This window comes from Pagrus pagrus (assembly GCF_965226575.1).
Source record: "Pagrus pagrus genome assembly, chromosome: 22".
Lineage (NCBI taxonomy): Eukaryota > Metazoa > Chordata > Actinopteri > Spariformes > Sparidae > Pagrus > Pagrus pagrus.
The window spans coordinates 19,049,062-19,066,642 of record NC_140204.1 but is presented as its reverse complement, the minus strand read 5'-3'; the positions used below and the strand labels follow the sequence as shown (position 1 = coordinate 19,066,642).

Genomic DNA, 17,581 nt, shown 5'->3' with positions numbered 1-17,581 from the left:
ACATTATTTTGATGTATTCTTTTTATTGAAAATTGAATCCCTACTTTTATCTTGAAAAGACCCTGAACTCATACAGTATACCTGTCACCAGTTTGTATTGCTTTCTATCTAGACCCCACGCTGCACTTTGTCATGAAGAAACATGGGTAAAATCAACTGACGTATGATATTAAATATATATTTAAAAATATTATTCTTAAAATTACTCACGTGTCATATAAGTCCCCAAATGTCAAAACAATGAACATGTCCACTTTAATCTATCCACCCAAAGAAAACACAGTCTGCTTTATATAAAAAACAGTGCTTTTATTTATGTAATACTGTGGAAAAATAATTACATACCATTTTTAAAAAATATTGAAGATAATGAAATTAAAAAATGAGAGTTTGATAATGTTCGTTGTACATCTTTTGAACAGTTTTCTCTGCTACGAAGAACAGTACAATAAGATAAACATTGGATTTTTCTAAATTCAAAGACACAATAATACAGGATACAGTCCTACCAGAGGTATAAAAGTACTGTAACAGGATTGTGAGAGAAATGATATGGACATATACTGAAACACACACACTCGCACACTTAGACACAGACATGCACGCACGCACGCACTCACTCACACACTCACCCACTGACATGCATACAACAGCCGCGCGCACACTCGAGCCGGGCGCTGCGTGTTTACAGTATGCTTCCCATACACACGCAGTCATTCACACGTCTATACAAACACACTGTACAAATCGATGTGCGCGCAAACGCCCACACACTCCCTCTTGAACTCTCTCTCTCGCACACACACTCGCACGCCCACGCACTCGCAGTCACACACTACTACATGTCAATATTGTGGACAAGCCTTCATTGAACCTCTCCATACACATTCTCCTCTGGCCGTTTTTGGCAGACAGACGATGAGGAATGATTCAAAATGGAAATGTACGACATGTTCCCCTATAAGGCCACTCAGTTCTAAACCCAACATCTGTGTTTTTCTCTCTGTCTGCACCAGGCTTGTAGTTAAGAGCTCAGAGAAAAAGTCTCCAGCCTACGAAAATGTCTGGGAATGACTCAAGGCCCCGAGCCTGGTTTATAAAGCAACAGTCACCAATAGAAGGAGCTTCTACTGCATATACATGGTCTAAGGTGAAGAACAACATGAACACTTGGCACTAGGTTTCTTTTATACACTGATAAACCCTTCTTGTGTGAAATACGTCCTGAATTCAGGCTCCTGCTGTTGGCACAACTCTTCACTCTTTCTCAGTGGAATCGCCCAGGCAAACTCCCAAGTTATGTGCGCTCACGTTCAAACTTTTGGTCCATACATACACATTACATGTTTTACATTGACAAAAATAATTCTGTAATGTTAAAAAATAGAATACAAAGCTCTAGTCTGGTGTGCAAATAAAAAGAAGACATTACACAGATATAGATAAGGGACGTCTAAGCATGAATACTGTAGATGCAGTGCAAAATGATGACAACCCTCCCGACCCCGCCCCAGCCCCAACACACTCCCCCCCCACGCTGCCTAACAGGCATGATGGCATGTACCACTGTACAGAAGGGCTTTATGGGATACTATATATATGTGCTCTATGGTCATTGATTAAGACAGTGGTCGAATTCAATGATGAAGCAAAAGAAAAAAAATGTTTAAAAATGGCGGCCAGAAATGACTTCCACTGGTTGAGGTTTCTCCAGATCAGGGTGTACCATATTTGACAGTCTTAAGACGTTCTCTCTCATCATTTACAAAGTCAGTTCATAGCAAAAGCTATAGGGCTCCAAAGATCTGTGATCTCTCGTCCTCTCTCTGGTTCTTGCTCTCTTTCCCAGTCTTGATTGTGACTTGCGCCGTCCGCTCTTTCAGAGCTCAGATATACAAACACATTGGGAGTGAGGGAATTCAAAATTGTGTGGAATTTCCCTTCCCTGTCTCACTAAAACTCCTTCTGTTCCACTCGTCTATTTCGCTCTCTCCGTGCCTCTGTGTTTCTCATACCCTCCCCGTCTCATGGGCATGGTCTTCTGATTCTGTGCATGGGTGTGTGTATGTGTGTGTGTGATGTTTTTTTTGTGTGTTTGTGTTCAGTAGGTCGTGTTACTGTGTGAAAATGTGTGTGTAAATCTATGATTGTGTGTGTGTTTTTAGGTGTGACACTATTTATAAGATGCGTCCTCATGCTCTGCTAAGACTGTGAGGTGTTTATGCGTCTCTCTGTCTCACACGTGAGTCTGCATCCTCTGTGTGTGTCGGCTGTGGGAGTAGTCAGAGTGTTGCGAGGTGTAGGAGAAGCGAGTGGAGCTGCCGTACTTCCCCAGTCCAGTCTCTGATCCCGAGGGAGCAGGACCCCCAGGACCCACACCGACCACAGGGCTCCCAACCCCAGATCCCACCCCGGGTCCCACCCCGGGTCCCACCCCGGGACCCACCCCGGGACCCACCCCGGATCCCACCCCATACATTTCATAGGATGGGCCGGCCTCCAAGGGGGCCAGGCTGGACGGGGCGAAACCCATGCGGTAGGTCTGGTAATGCGAGGGGTATCCGTAGTTATCGTAGGCCAGCTGGGAAGTGGAGTCCAGGAGGCTGCAGTCCCCTGGGAAGTCGCTGGCCACGGGGGCGGGGTTAGCCGGGGGCTGCTGGCTCTGGCCCCCACGGGTGAAGGTGTTGAACTGGGCGTAGCTGATGTGGGACAGTCTGGAGGGGGGCCGGGGGTCGTAGCAGGCCTGGGGGCGGCCAGGGGAAGTGAGGGGGCCAGGAGGACCGGGTGCTCCTCCGCTGGCCGTAGCTCCTGAGCCGCCGGCACTGCTGCTGATAGATGCAGCTCCCCCTGGTGTTCCAGTCGGGGAGCGGTAGTCAGAGTAGTGCATGGTGGAGCGGGATGCAGGGCGGCCTTCATCGTGGGTGGAGGCTCGCACATTGTAGTAGCCATTGGTGGGGTCCTGAGGAGGGAAGCGTAGAGAAAACAAAACACAGAGTAAGCATTAAGAAATGAAACAATGAGGGTGATTGTGAAAATTATTTTGCAAAAGATATAGATTCTATAATAATAATGTTATGTTCCTTCTTGATCCCGAAAGAGAAATTCTTTCTTGTAGACGATCAGAGGTCGGGGTGAACTGTGTGTTTCGAGCTGTTCAGCATCCAGGTTCAGTTTCATTAAGATTGTGCTGTGAGAGCAGTTTGCCGTCTTTTTGTGTGACTCAGCTGCTGGAGATCAAGGTCTTAGTCTCTTTTCAGAAATCTATGCGGATCAAGATATGCAGAACAGACCGGCATCCCAGAGCACCCTCTAAAATTATTAGTGATGCGCGAAAATGGATTCTATTCAGCCGTTATCGCTAACTTGTAGTTAATGTACACCTGAGGCTACGAAAGGCTGAGATACAGTGAGCAAGGATGGATGATTTAATATTCCACCGGTCTCACAAGATTTGTTGTGTTAAAACTTTCCCCCTCCTCTCTGAACCCACACAGAACATGTATTCCAAATTGCACTTGTGTTGTCTTCCTCTAAAACTGCTAAAAACATTCACACCAGCGATGAAACGTTTGGCTCTCATCCAGCGGTTCTCAACCTTTCTCGAGTCCCAACCCCTCAGAAAAGCTCTGGGACTTTTCCTCACAAAATCTTGAAAGTGCCAAAATGAAAAATAAGGAGTGTTTTTTGTGTGTGTGTGTGTGTGTGTGTGTTCAATCCTGTGCACACAAACACCCTCAGTAAAATATGTTTTAAGCAAATTATGTCACCAGTGCAAGCAATGTAATGTAAAACCAAACCATCTGGCGACCCCTAGAAATGGACCCCTAGGTTGAGTGTCAATCAACTGTATCCTAATTTTATACTACACATTAATAATATAAACTACATACCGATTTTCATAGTATAACGTTTTTGTGGTGAATATGCAAGAAATTATTGTACTAAACATATAATAAAACAAGACTTGTGTCTTTCAATCAAACAGCATTGAAATGCCACTGCCCAATATAATAAAACGATCCAATGACAGAGCATCATTAAAATATTTTTTGGTATGCATACAGAACTTTTGGTACAACTTCAGTGTCCTATCACATTTCCAGTACGGGCACACAACATCCTCGAAACCTGCTTTAAAATATGACATTTTCTGGTACAGAACTGAGAGCACAGCTTTCATTTTTTCTTTTTTTTGACCAGGTTAACAAGAAAAATCAGAAAAAAACCCAGTTGTCCTTTTTTCCCTCAAAGCCGTCGAGAGTTTAAGCTCATAAATTTACTCCAGGCATCTCCAGCAGAGTGGATCCCTGCCAGCATGCAGCGATGATCCCAGATTGCCTGGGTGAAGAGAGGATGCTCTCCCTGTTCACTACACCCCCTGCCGACTGCTCTAATGATGCTCTGCTATCATTTCTGACATGATTCTGCCATCTCATTGTCTCTCACGTATCCGTACTTCTCCCCCCGACCAACTCCGTTTCACTGCTTTGGCGCTTCAGGCAGCAGGGAGGGGGAAAAAAACAGTCTGGCTGAGGCTGTTGTCGGGGTGATCTAACCACCTCCTGGGGTGGATTCATGTCTGTGTTTCTTCAAAGTGATCCAAGGCAGCACTCCAGCTAGAGGGGTGGTGTGTTTGCCCTCACAAAATATTCATGGGGGGGAGTATCAGCAGAACATTTTGGCAGCTTTACGCGTGAAAATGCATTCATCACCTAAACCCAGCCCCACGGTGTCAAAATGTATAAATCATTCATGCCAGCTGAAGGGGCAGGGTACGCCTAAACATCCTCTATCGCTTTAAAAATTCTTTCCAATTTGAGTTGTCTTTTTTTTTCTCTCTTCTGTCTTTGAATATGTTCAAGATGAGTGAGCCAGCTTCCTAAGTAATCAGAGAAGCCTCGCAGTTGGACTGAGAGTGCGGGGCAGAGAAGACCAAAGGAGCTCCGGCAATTAAAGAACGGCCGACTGCACTGCCTTTGTCTTAAATATCCTATTCCAATATTCCCACAGATATTGAGTGCAACACTAACAATGAGTTTAGAAGGCCTCCAAGAAACCAGCGCATGAGGCAGAACACATCTGTGCTGAAGCAGACGGTGAACTTGATGGTTTTGTTGATTGTTAGCAAATGAAAGCCTGGCGTGAAAAATGACTTTAATGCTTTGTTTCTCTTTCCTTTTAACAGCCAACATGTTGCTCAGAGGAGAAGAGCAGCTGATGCCAAAAAAGCATCAACACAAACCTAATATACAGTTGAATGAGGAAAACTAGAGGACAGAAGGAGGTCTAGATTTTCTTGAGGCTCGAGACAGCTGCACTGAGAGGAGGTTTTGTACTGACGCAGAGGTGGAGTTGTTTTAACTGGACTGTAGTCGTATCTGTAAGTCAAATAAGTCACATTTTCTGGCTAACAACAGTTGGATAAGCAGCAGCTTCTTTCCCTATGCTCTTATACGCTGTAAGAAGATAATAGTTACTGCATAAAATTACGCTCAAAAACAAAGGTGTAACAGCTGCTGAAACTATTTAATGCTACTTTCATCACCAACAATTCAGCTTTAAAATGTTCCATTGACAATTGTGTGAACTGTGGATGTTTAATGGATAATTAATGAGTTCATCATATGTACAGCGGCACAACAAAACAATGTTTGAAGAGAAAATGTGAATTAAAGAAGCAGCCTGTTAACTCCACTGGTCCTCCAAGCACCACTTTGTTATCCAGTTTAGATGGACTGGGGCTTAGTTGCTCAAATAGTTAATATCCCTTTTCTTTGTCTTCTTCTGGGGACTTCAGATGCACATGATGCCCAAACATTTCCCATTGTGCATGCCAAATCTGAAAGTTATTGGTGGACGACGGGCCAAAAGCATGCATCTATTGTGTTAAGATGCAAAATGGTACCGTGTGGAAGCCCAGAGAGGGAAAGGAGAAAAAGAAAATTCTGGTGATTCATTTTATTAATTGGTTTCTCTCTTGTGTTTAAGACAAAAGAAATGAGTTCTTGTACCAAGTGTCACCCTGCCCACCATGCTCAGATTATAATAAATCATTTATTATTAGGGATCCTGCATATTTAAAGAGCATTTTACCTCACAAAAAACAAACAGCATCAACTGCATTTTTATTTGTTTTTGGGTTTTTTTTAACGAAAAAACATCTGGTGGGCCAAATCAAACCTGGCAGCCCTGCTCTAGAGGGTTCAAAATGAAAATGTAAAATGATCTTTTGGATTTTTTCGAATGGAATTTGACCTTTTGGAACATATTAAAACACTTTCATTTACAAAATTTTAAATTAAGTCTTTTGTACTGGTAGTACGATTAGTTTTCTCCTTAAATAAAATGAAAAAAAGGCAAAGGAACATTTTTAGATCAATCAATGGTCAGGTGGGATTATACATTAATGAATGATCGCTTCATTTATAGTATAAAACTAAAAAAAATAAATACTCTGTACTCTCAGTGTCATCCTGGGTGACATCACTTCATTGGAGAAGAAACACTGTACATCATTGGATGAAAGTCATCACTCAGAGTCACCATGTCAGTAACGATTAGGATATTTGCAGCCCTTTGAGGTATAATTAGAATGAAACCTTGCTCCAAAATGAACTCCACAAGACCTCCCTCTGACTTTGGCATTGTTTTATTATCAATGGTTTGTTGATTTTGGCTTAATATTCGATATATCTGTGTCCTCCACCTATTTCAACACAAGTGACTGTAACCCTTCTCTGTGCTTTGTCATTTTTGAGTCTTTTAGAAGGAAAAAAGGTTGATTTGTTTACATGTTGAAGACAATCTGCTCCTTGATTTGATATTCGCACGTGTCTCTGTGTGAACTCACCTTTAGGTCATACTCCTGACGAGTGTCCAGGGTGTCGCTGCGGAGGTCAGACTTGAGCTCTATGTCATCCTTAAAGGGCTGATTGGAAGGAGAGAAGGACACAGAGGGGAGAAACTAAACCGTCAAACAACAAAACAAAAACAAAAAGGAGGAGAGAAGGTGCCGTAACAAAACAGAAAGAGGGAAGGAGGCAACAGAGTATGACAGGAAAAGAGAAAATGGAATTAAAAGTGTTAAAAGGAGCAGTTACAGGGGAAAGCACATAGTTTGTTTTTAGTCAAAAAAGGTACAGTGTGGCGTAGGGAGAGGTTACTGAGTTAATCAGTGGTTTTTTCTATGACTACAGGCTGTGTAAACAGTATCCGGCCCAAGCACACATATCCCGCTGCTGCTCACCGAGTACATGGCCTTGACCATGCGCGAAGCTGTGGACACGCTGCCAGAGTCCTCCTCTAAGCTGTGGGTCTCCTTGTTTATCGTCTCCACCTTGATGTCGGGCTTACCCAGGGTGACCCCGCGCCGACCTGGAAGCAAAACATGGAAAGGTTGAATACAGCTGGACACGCGAATCTGTGTTTTCATGAGCTGGAGGGGCAAGTTCAGAGGGGACCTACATCCATACGGTGGAGAGGAAGCTGTAGGTGTTTGATTTTCTTCAGATTGTTGCAAGTCTTTTGGTCTATTGACGAGCATTTACACCATAATCCTCGAGAAAGCATGACAACTTCTAGTGTACATGCAGATCGGGTCTTTGTACTGTATGTGTTAAGCATAAGAAGAGTATGACTCACTGCCTTTGCGCTGCCGGTAGAAGATAAGAACGAGGACCAGCAGAAAGATGAATAGGAGGATGGTAGAGCCCACCGTCCCACCAGCTATTATCCCCACTGGGACTTCCTCTGAAATGAGGGGGCGAGGGAGACAAACAGAGAGACAGAGAGAGAGAGAGAGAGAGAGAGAGAGAGAGAGAGAGAGAGAGAGAGAGGATTCAAATGTCTGTCACATCTGTAAAATCAAGATTTTAATGTAACAAATACATCTTATGGACCTACATTACGCAAGAGTGGCCCTATTTACAGTTATACTGAGACATCCGTTTGTCAACATAAAATTCTGGTTTTGACTATTCATGGTTTTCCAGGTAAATTGTATCTTTTCTGTGTCCCAAAGCACAACACATCACTTCATTTACTGATAAATGAGCATGAATAATGAAAGAGTCTCAGGTTTGAGAGTTTCTCCCCATTTATTTTAAGTTTCCACATTGTGGAAAGTGAGATTTATTACAGAACAGGTCATGGTGCTAGAAATACTGTGAAAGTATCAAAACGCTCAATCCACAGAGAAATGCACAGAGCCTGTATTTAGAAACTGTGCCTTCAACGAGCCGTCAGATCTTCTGTGAGGCTGTGATGGCACAATTATACAGTCACCACCCTCAGCATAACTGGGGTTGCAAAAACAATGGCAGAGCTGATACGGAAACATGGGGGCTCGGGCTTATGAAAACTGACCAATCAGAGCAGACTGGGCTCTTTAAAGAGACACACAAAGAGGCACTAAAATCTAGTGACTAGTAATATCTTTTCTTATATATAGAAATGGTGTGATAACTAATTTGGAGCATTTTCCAAACTAAAAATCCATTGTTTTCTGCTTTCCTGTTATCCTGATGAAACCACTGCACTCTGTCCCTGTCAAATGTAACTTAAAATGATAAATTAATATAACGCACCGGTCTCCTCCAGCGAGATGATCATGGTGCCGGGGCCGAACGAGTTCCAGGCCGTGCAGTTGTAGGTGGACAGGAAATCCGACTCCATCACGTTGTTGATGGTGAGGGTGGAGAGGACGCCGCCGCCCTCAGCTGACGGTTTGCTCTGCTCCACCGTGTACCTCTCTAGCAGCGTCCCCTTCTCCTTCTCCCACACATTCTCCTTCCACGCCCACACCTGCAGCACACAGAAGGCCAAATATATCAGATAATAGTATAAGTATATGTGTTGTACTGCATCTGGACAGTCCCGTTTATATTCTAAATATGAAGCAACAGTTAAAAGCCAGTTGGCTTTGCTTAGCAGGGGTAAACAGCTAGCATGGCTCTGTTCCAAGCTAACAAAATGCACCTACAAGAACCTCTGAAGCTAACTAGCTACCTGTAAAACCACAACATGTATTAACAGATTCTTTTTACATTTCAGTTTTTGTTTAGGTCAAATAAACAATAGATATCACTCCTAGAGAGCCCTGTTAACTGTGGTTACAATCTTTATGCTAAGCTTAAAATGGCTGTATAGGTCCACTGTGCAAGCTGCTTATGATGATCCATATTTACGTTTATTGTTCGACAGCGACCTCTAGTGGCCATAGTCATTATTACAGCAGCAATGGAGGAAGTCAGGTGAAATAGTTTTACAGTGAGAGCGACAAGTCTGAATTGGGAAGAGGTCGGGGTGGACTAGTGGTTAAAGGAAAAACAGGACTTAAAACCCAGGAGACCGCTAGGTTTGTCCAACATGAAGCCAAAAGTCAATAGAGGAGTGAACTTACATTATGTACATGACGTAAGAAAAGTTTCCTAAACCTAAGCAACCAAAAACGTACAATAAAGGATAAAAAAGAACAACAACACATCTGATTCGAGGTTCGTTGACATGGTATTTAGAGAAAAGACATTATTTGCCATATATACCTAATGCAATATATATCTATAACTTGAGCACATACTGGAGAAATAGAGCAGAGACATTTACACACTTGCATGTAAACACACACATTGCACGACTTGCTAAACCAGCAACAGTTTGTATGTTGCTGTAGGCTGAAGTGGAGGTGGGTGGGGGTGACTGAGCTGGCGCGAATCTTGCACATTCTCCAACTTTAAAGCCACTAAAAGCAACTGTATTATTCAACATTGAAGTACAGTACTAAGGCGAGTTAATTATGCATAAGCCCACATGTTCCCATAATCTGCCCACTTATTCTAGAGGAGGATAATCTCCTGGCTGTGGCGTTTACTGGGACAACTGTTCCTCTCCAGTCCTTTATATTTTATAAATCTTTTTCTGTCCCATCCTCCGCCACTTGCATTAGGAGCGCGCACCGCAAGTCAGGATGGATCAGTCACAGAGGCCGGGGAGCGGAGGAACTACTACTACTGCGTCTCTGTGATACAGCCGAGTGGAGAGAGCATCCAGGCTGATTTCTGACGCAGGAGCTAAAAGCGGACCGGCTTAGTGTTAGTGTTGGTTTGTTTATGTGATGGGATGGAGGAAAATTCTGGGAGAGTTGAAGGGTGAGTCACCACTCAAAAAGAAAAGGGGACAGCGCCTGAAAGCATTTACCGTGCAGGAGTGGAGCCATTTAGGAAAAGGAGCGTACAGTAACAGTAAAATACAAATCCCTGTCAGACAAAAAGGTACAAACTTGTGCTCTTTGTGGCCAAAGCTTTTTCTTGTTTAACCTGTTTCTCAATAATTTAACACTGCGCTAAGATTTAGACATTTCCGTCGTGGCTTCATAGCACTGTTTTGTATTCACATTTTCTTTTTGTTTGACTTACGATCTTATCTGGAGGAGGTGTGCTGGCTATGTAGCATTTCACCTCTCCTCTCTCCCCTCTCACTGCATACTGGACGGGGTCACTGGAGATGATGGGAGGACCTGCAGTGGCCAGAAATGAGAGGATACATGAGTGCGTGTGAAAGAGAAATGAAAGAAATAACACTTTAAACACCACAAACTGCAAAGAACATATTAAAGCCTGGTCCTTTTACTTTTTTTTTTTTTATAAAGTCATTGACCTTACCAGGCCTGTTCAAGAGGATTGTATGATTTTAAAAATAAATGGCCACCACTTTCAACATAGAACTTTTTTTTTTTCAATTACTGACAAGCTGACCTTTTAGAAAGTACAAGTTATTCAGCTACAAGCAGTGATACATTAAATTGTGTGGATGTTTTCTGACCGTTGACGGTGAGTGTGACCTCAGTCTCTCCTACTCCAATCCGTGGGACGATGGCCTTACATACGTACTGGCCGGCATCCGCTTGGCTCACCGACTTCAGATACAGCTGGTTGCTGTTACTCAGAACCTGTGGGGGAGTGAATAAAAAGGACACAAATATAAACAAGGCAAATCTGCTCAACAGCAGGAGGGGATAAACAAAATAAAAGCCCACATGAACACAAGTAGAGGAGAGGCTAATGAACTATTGCACCTCGACCTGCGTGCTTCATTATTTTAATATATTGTGTTGTAAATTTGCATGTCTGTTCTTATTTGAGCATATGTGTTCCACTACTCTGACCCTCACTGGCTAACAATGCAAACTTGCACATCCGCTTTTAACCCATCACAAAGGTTTTGCAGTTGCCTAGCAACCACATCCACTGACAAATTAGCTGTGTAAAAATTATGGCTAAATATGTAACCACCTAGAGAGAGAGAAATACCTGAGCAAGGCTGATTATATTGATGTAGGTGTAGCAGACTCAGTCCATAGTTTGCTATGGCAGATTTCATGTGCAGTAACTGTCCTGGTCTGTACTCTGTGGCTGTATGAGAGTCAGAGCAGCTAACATGAACAGACTGTTTGCCAGCCAAACAGCCAGGGGTCAAAGCAAAAATATGAATGTTTACACTCCTACTAGCCATGTATTTAGCTACACACAGCAGAGAAGATAAGATAATCCTTTAGTGGAGCCCCAGAGGGGAGATTTGGGTGTTATAGCCGCACAAGGACAAAATAAGTGCAGATAAATTGAAAAACTTAAAGAAAATAAATAATTAAATGTGTATAAAATAAGAATTGAGTTAAATCGAAACTATTAAAGAGCATTGAGACATAGTAGACAAAGAAGTGATGGTTAAGCTGACCAGAAAGAACTAAAAGTAAACTGAACTCTGTGGTTAATGGAAAAGTTTGACATTTTGTGAAATAAGCTTATTTGTTTTCTTGTTGGGACTTCAGTGATAATAGTCTCTAAGAGCCAGCAGACACAAAGCTTACCCGAGCATAAAGACTGGAAGCAGCTAGTCTGGGGTTCTGTGCGATGGTAACAACATCCGAATACTAGCTGAAGCGAATGAACACACAAACCCCTGTCATGTCATTTCTACTGTTTGGATTGACCAAGTTAAATAAATATTAATGCTGGTGAACATAAGTGTTGCTGGTAGGCTGATTTTATTAGTTTTGGGCCGAGTCGTGCTCGCTGTTTTAGCCTTTGTACTAAGCTGTCCTAACGGGATGCTGGCTGTAGCTTTATTTTTACTCTATACACATGAGAGTAGTATCAATCTTCTCATCTAATTCTCTGCAAAGGAGCAAATAAGTGTATTTCCCAGTCTAATAAAGACTAAAAATCTTAAAATTGTATGAAATATGGCTACCAGACATTGTATTGCCCTCTGTTTCTGCTGCAACATTTACATTTAGGAGGACTACATGACTAAAGCACAGTAATTGAAACTTATTAAACTTAAACTAACCTTTAGTTATAATATAATATAATATAATAGAAGAGAAGAGAAGAGAAGAGAAGAGAAGAGAAGAGAAGAGAAGAGAAGAATGAAAAAAGTGAAATCGCAAGATAGACGTCATGACGAGGAAGAAGAGAAGAAGGACATTTAGGTCGACAGACAAGATAATGCCCTTGAATGACAGGCTGCTTTCTGTGAATACAAAAGCAGAGAAATGTTGTAGGTGTGGGCTCTTGGCATCTTACCATGTTTGAACCCTTTTTGAACCAGGTGAGTGTTAGTGGAGGGTTTCCCGCCCATTTGCAGTTGAGGGTGACATCAGAGTCGACGTCTACCGTTTTTGGCTGCGGCTCCACCAACAGAATTGGACCGACTGGAGACACAGAAACACAGAGAGATGTTCTTTGTTGTGCCTGAGTAATAATGCAATAGGACAAAAAGGGGAGAAGCTACTCATAGGGAGAAGAAACACAACAATGGTGTGTTTTATCCCTCTGACTCCAGACTGTAGTGAGTGAAGTGGGCCACAAGCGACTGAAAAAAGGTGAGATGAGTGTTGTGTGACTCACAGTGCACGTCCACCAGGATGCTGACGTTGGTCTTTCCCACAGCGTTGAAAACCAGACAGGAGACAGGCTCGGTGAAGAAGGAGTGGTCGGCCTTGGTGGTGAACACACTCTCCCTGGCACCCTGCAGCACCACGCCACCCTTCGCCCACCTAGGGTTATAGCACACTAAGTTATAAACAATTAAAAATGTAAACACACCCTGGAAGAATACGTGCCAGAACTGGAAACCACAATATTAAAATGTCTTGTTTTTCTGAGATACTCCACTTTATTTAGGAATAGACGCTCATTTCAGAGCAAAATACAGAAACACAGTTTGAGACCTTGGACATTTTCAGCAAAAATCCTTCTAAGAATCTCTGCAATACCTGCTACTTTAAGAGGCCCAGTGAAAAAGGACAATGTGCTCGTATGTGGATACAGACCTGTAGCCCATAATAGGAGGGTTGGCATGAGCCTGGCAGGTGAAGGTGACTCTGTCCCCCTCCAGGACAGAGCGAGGCTCAATGGACAAGGTCACTGTCGGTGGATCTGTAAGATACAGAGAGAGACTCACATAACAACGGCCTTACTCCATCCAATACATGCTGCAATCTGGAGGACAGTCAGATGCAAAATGGCTTCCATGCACTACTTAATAATAGCAATAAAACTGCAGGCAGATGCTTAATGTTCAGAGATATGATGCCAGGTTGCTTTTTACAGCTTATAACTTTTAGTAATTAATTTTCTATTCATAGTAAAAAGAAGGGTATTAGTTATACATTGTGATAAAAAATGTAATTGTAATGTAATATATCTCGTGTTTTCCTCACTGTTTTTGTGTAACGAAAATCATACTTCTTAAGATAAAATCAGCCGTCCTCATAGTGTCATTGAAATGCTTACGGTGTACGTTGAGGGTGACGGTTGTGCTTTTGCCCGTGGGAACAGCCAGGTTGGTGGCCACACAGCTGTAGTTCCTCCCAGTGTCGCTGTCGACGGGCGCGATTGGCAGGTAGCTCCGTGTGGTCACCCTCTTCCTGTCTGGAAGCACCTCCTGATGATGGAAGGCAGAGAGTTGATGGATTGATGAAAGATTTACAACACAGATGAAATACTGAAACTGCAAAAACACATATTGAATGTCTGTCTTGGTGAATGCGGTCTCTATTTTAGACTCACAGTGGTGCTGGCGGCGCCCTCCACAGGCAGACCATCTTTAAGCCACTCGATCATAGAAGGTGGTTTAGCCCCTCGAGACACGCAGCTCAAGTTGTAGGACTCCCCCGCATTCAGCAACACCTCCGGACCCCCATCGATCACTGGGTCATCAGGGGGGACTGGAGCGGGAGAGGAGACCGTCAGAAACACATAACATCTCACACTCTTTCTATCCACATGTCCACTGGCACACAAACGTACTGAGGACGGTGAGTTTGGCCCTTCTGGATCTCAGGGCGGCATCAGGGGCCTGGCACTCGTACAGGGAGTCATCAGACAGATCAGCTGACAGGATCTCCAGGTTGTACTGGCCCAACTCCTGCACACGCAGCACGCGGTACCTGGGCCAGGCTGGGACACACAGACACAGACATGGTAGATTTAGAGTTAAATAATTAACCATAACCATGATTTCAGCCTTTATGATGACTTTTGTTTCTGATTTGTGTGGCTTTTCACCGTCAAAGGTCACACTATATGATACAGTGTCATTTTCACTGGGGATTTTTGAATGACCAATTTTGTCTCCATCGTTTAATTAAAAGCACGATAACTTTAAAAAAAATGTTAACTAACAAATGAGATTAAATTCATTTTGATGTGCCATTTTGTACTTGTTTTACCGTCATAATTGGCTACTCTGACTTCAATCTACTACGATCCCCTTTGCCTAAAATCACAAATGTTAAAGACCATTTAAAAAACACAATTTTTCATCTGAGCTCAGCTTCAAGTGACGGCCTTGATCTGATAACAATATAAAGTTACACAGATGGCAACAAAAATGAGCTACATTCAGTCTTTGCTCCCTCTTCTTTTTTCTGCTTGAACACGTTTTGGTTATTCTTCACATTTCGTCACATGTTAAACAAAATACATTTCCTTAAATGCTAATCAGGATATTTTACCCTCGTGGTCTGTATTAAATGTGAAATAATGCAACACCACGCAGATATTTCCAGTTGATGTTGATGGTAAAAAACACCAGATCTGTGTCATATGAAGCAAAAATCCTACTTTTCCCCCCCATCAGGCTCATTGACACCAGGGAGATGCACGGCCACATGATGCGATAGACATGCACAAACACAAACGCATGACCAAACACACACTCACACCCTTTTGCACGACACACACACAATTACACACAGGCAACACGGCCTCTTCCCCTTCCCCCATCCGCCACACAGCCCAGCTGTGTCACTGCTGTGCATTCTCGCCATTAGGTGGCATCCATGCTCTCTCTCACCAGCAGGGGGAAAAGATGAATGCATTATGACAGCAACGTTTTAGAGGACTCAAATCGACTCCAGTCCATGGTGCAGAATTCATGTTCGCTGCCCAGACGTAGATTGCATGTGAAATTCTCTGTGCCGTTTCCATGCACTGAGCTTTGCCGCTTGCCTAACCTTGTGTGTCCTTGTTTCTGCATGCGTGTGAGCATGTGTGTGTGTGCGCGCGAGTGTGTGTGCCTGGCATATACGTGCATTTGCATGTGAAATGTCGAGAGCGAGAAAGCGTATGAAAAGGCCCAGAGAACGAGGCGGGGGAGCAGAGGGACAGAGCCTCATACACAAACACACACACACCCCCACCTAGTGTATGTGTGCATGAAGCGGCCAGTGTTCATTCACATGTTTTTATTTAAAAGCTTTGGCTCCAAGCGCCGGACCATTACGGTAACAATATGATTAAAATAAAGGAGGGAGTGACAGGAAGAAAGGAGAAGGGGACGGACGAGAACAGAGAGAAAGACGGGACAGATTGAGAGAAAGAGGAGAGCACGAGCTGAGTGTGTGTCAGGCAAGGTGACGGTAAGGAGAGAGACGAGGTAGAGAAGTTAAATGAAGAATAGGAGAGAGGGCCCAGCACAGCAGAGGCGGCTGAAAGAAGGGAGGGAAAGGAACGAGGGAGCTCGAACGAGGAGGTCGCAAAGGAATAGCATGACAGACAGAGGAGAGGAGAGGAGAGGAGAGGAGAGGAGAGGAGAGGAGAGGAGAGGAGAATAAAATCTAAAATCATAGCATTACAATAGATGAGAAGGGAAAAATGGAAAGGGAAAATTGTGAGCGATAACCAAAGGAAAGGGGGAGGAAAATAAGAGGAAAACAGAATATTAAATGACTAAGTCGGGGGAAAACAACAGTCACATCCCCCAAAAACAAGCCAACAGCATGTCACAAATGATGCAGTCTCCCTCCGGACCAATCAGTTAAAAATATGCCCACTTGTTTTGACCAGTAATTGCACAGCCCCCTTCGGGCTAATCAGTGCAATTCTGCAAATGCTGCAGCACAGCGATGAGATGCATCATTCCCCCAAGTTTTGTCAAAGTCGGACAGGCTGTGTCTTAAATTGTGTTGCTGACAGACCAACGAGCGGGAGAGTTAATAAATCAAACTGGAAATGTTATCACTGAGGGCAAAAATGCAACGAGAAAGACTGGAGTGAACAGTGAGGGGCACAGAGCTGGATAGCAGAAAGAGGGCTAGATATTCATCGATGAATCAGCCTTTTAATAAATATCCAAAATCAACCAGTCTGTGTCACCCACTGATGATCTGACAGGGGTGATGATGTGATGCTCCTCAACCAAGTTGAAGGGTGTCAGTGAAATGTGCCCGAGGGAGCTTAGAATTCCCCATCGAGCGCTGGATGACATGTGCAGAAGGTGGCCAAAGACAACCTAAATAAGTGCACATGTCGTCCCAACATGGTGCGATGGGATAGCTGCTGTGGCCGTATTTAGCATAACAGTAGACTCTTACAGCTTTTGGCCAAAACTGCTCCGCTGGCTCAATCGAGCTGCAACTCAAACATTCAGCAGCAAAAACATTTGTCAGCATACATTAGCCACCACAGTTACATACACGCAAGGTCTCACTGGGGAAGCATGTATCATTTAAAATGTGGCGAGAGAGCACTGAAGCAGCGCCGTTAGCTCGGTGTAATTTTGCGAAAACGATTTGATGGTGGAAGATATTTTTGTCGTGGGTCAAATGTTGGCCTAGCAGGACCTTAATGTTGGGACAAGGGAGAACATGATCATTGAAAAGTGACTGATCACCTTACATAGATTCATTCCAGTTAGCTTCCGTTTTGTCAAATTTGTAGTCTAAACTACAAAATTGTAGCTCAGGCACCCCGTCATCATCGCCACCACATTTATTTGTTTGAAATGAGATGTTACAAATACTTTTATCCAGATTTTAATTATATCTTTCTCTTAAATTGACTTTTACTGTCCACTCAAGTAGACGTTATGCACCAAAGGGTACATCCTTGCTATATTTTAGAAAAAAATACGACTATAATAATAATAATAATAATACAACTATTCAAGTGTAAATCATATCATCATTTTGATTAAAACATCAAAGTAAGGTGGAATCTTAATAAGCTAAACACATAATAGAAAAAAATAATTTGCAGAAGAAAAGATGTTTGGATAAAAGTGTTTCTAACAGATTATT

At 43.1% G+C, this 17,581-nt stretch overlaps 1 protein-coding gene across 2 annotated transcripts in view; it reads right to left on the bottom strand.

The window, feature by feature from the left end:
• Window positions 1-288: 288 nt before the first annotated feature.
• The window catches only part of kirrel1a (kirre like nephrin family adhesion molecule 1a), a 34,858-nt gene continuing 17,565 nt past the window's right edge, over window positions 289-17,581 (bottom strand). The window contains exons 3-15 of one of the 2 annotated variants that reach the window (XM_084344358.1): window positions 14,310-14,459; window positions 14,070-14,227; window positions 13,794-13,944; window positions 13,331-13,436; window positions 12,906-13,054; window positions 12,582-12,709; window positions 10,819-10,945; window positions 10,413-10,513; window positions 8,586-8,802; window positions 7,642-7,749; window positions 7,247-7,374; window positions 6,851-6,964; window positions 289-2,959 (exon numbers count right to left, since the gene is read on the bottom strand). In XM_084344358.1, the coding sequence (XP_084200484.1) occupies window positions 2,237-2,959; window positions 6,851-6,964; window positions 7,247-7,374; window positions 7,642-7,749; window positions 8,586-8,802; window positions 10,413-10,513; window positions 10,819-10,945; window positions 12,582-12,709; window positions 12,906-13,054; window positions 13,331-13,436; window positions 13,794-13,944; window positions 14,070-14,227; window positions 14,310-14,459 (2,360 nt within the window). In that variant the 3' untranslated portion in view covers window positions 289-2,236. The remainder of the gene's footprint in view (window positions 2,960-6,850; window positions 6,965-7,246; window positions 7,375-7,641; window positions 7,750-8,585; window positions 8,803-10,412; window positions 10,514-10,818; window positions 10,946-12,581; window positions 12,710-12,905; window positions 13,055-13,330; window positions 13,437-13,793; window positions 13,945-14,069; window positions 14,228-14,309; window positions 14,460-17,581) is intronic. The other variant, XM_084344359.1, reaches the window with a different exon arrangement.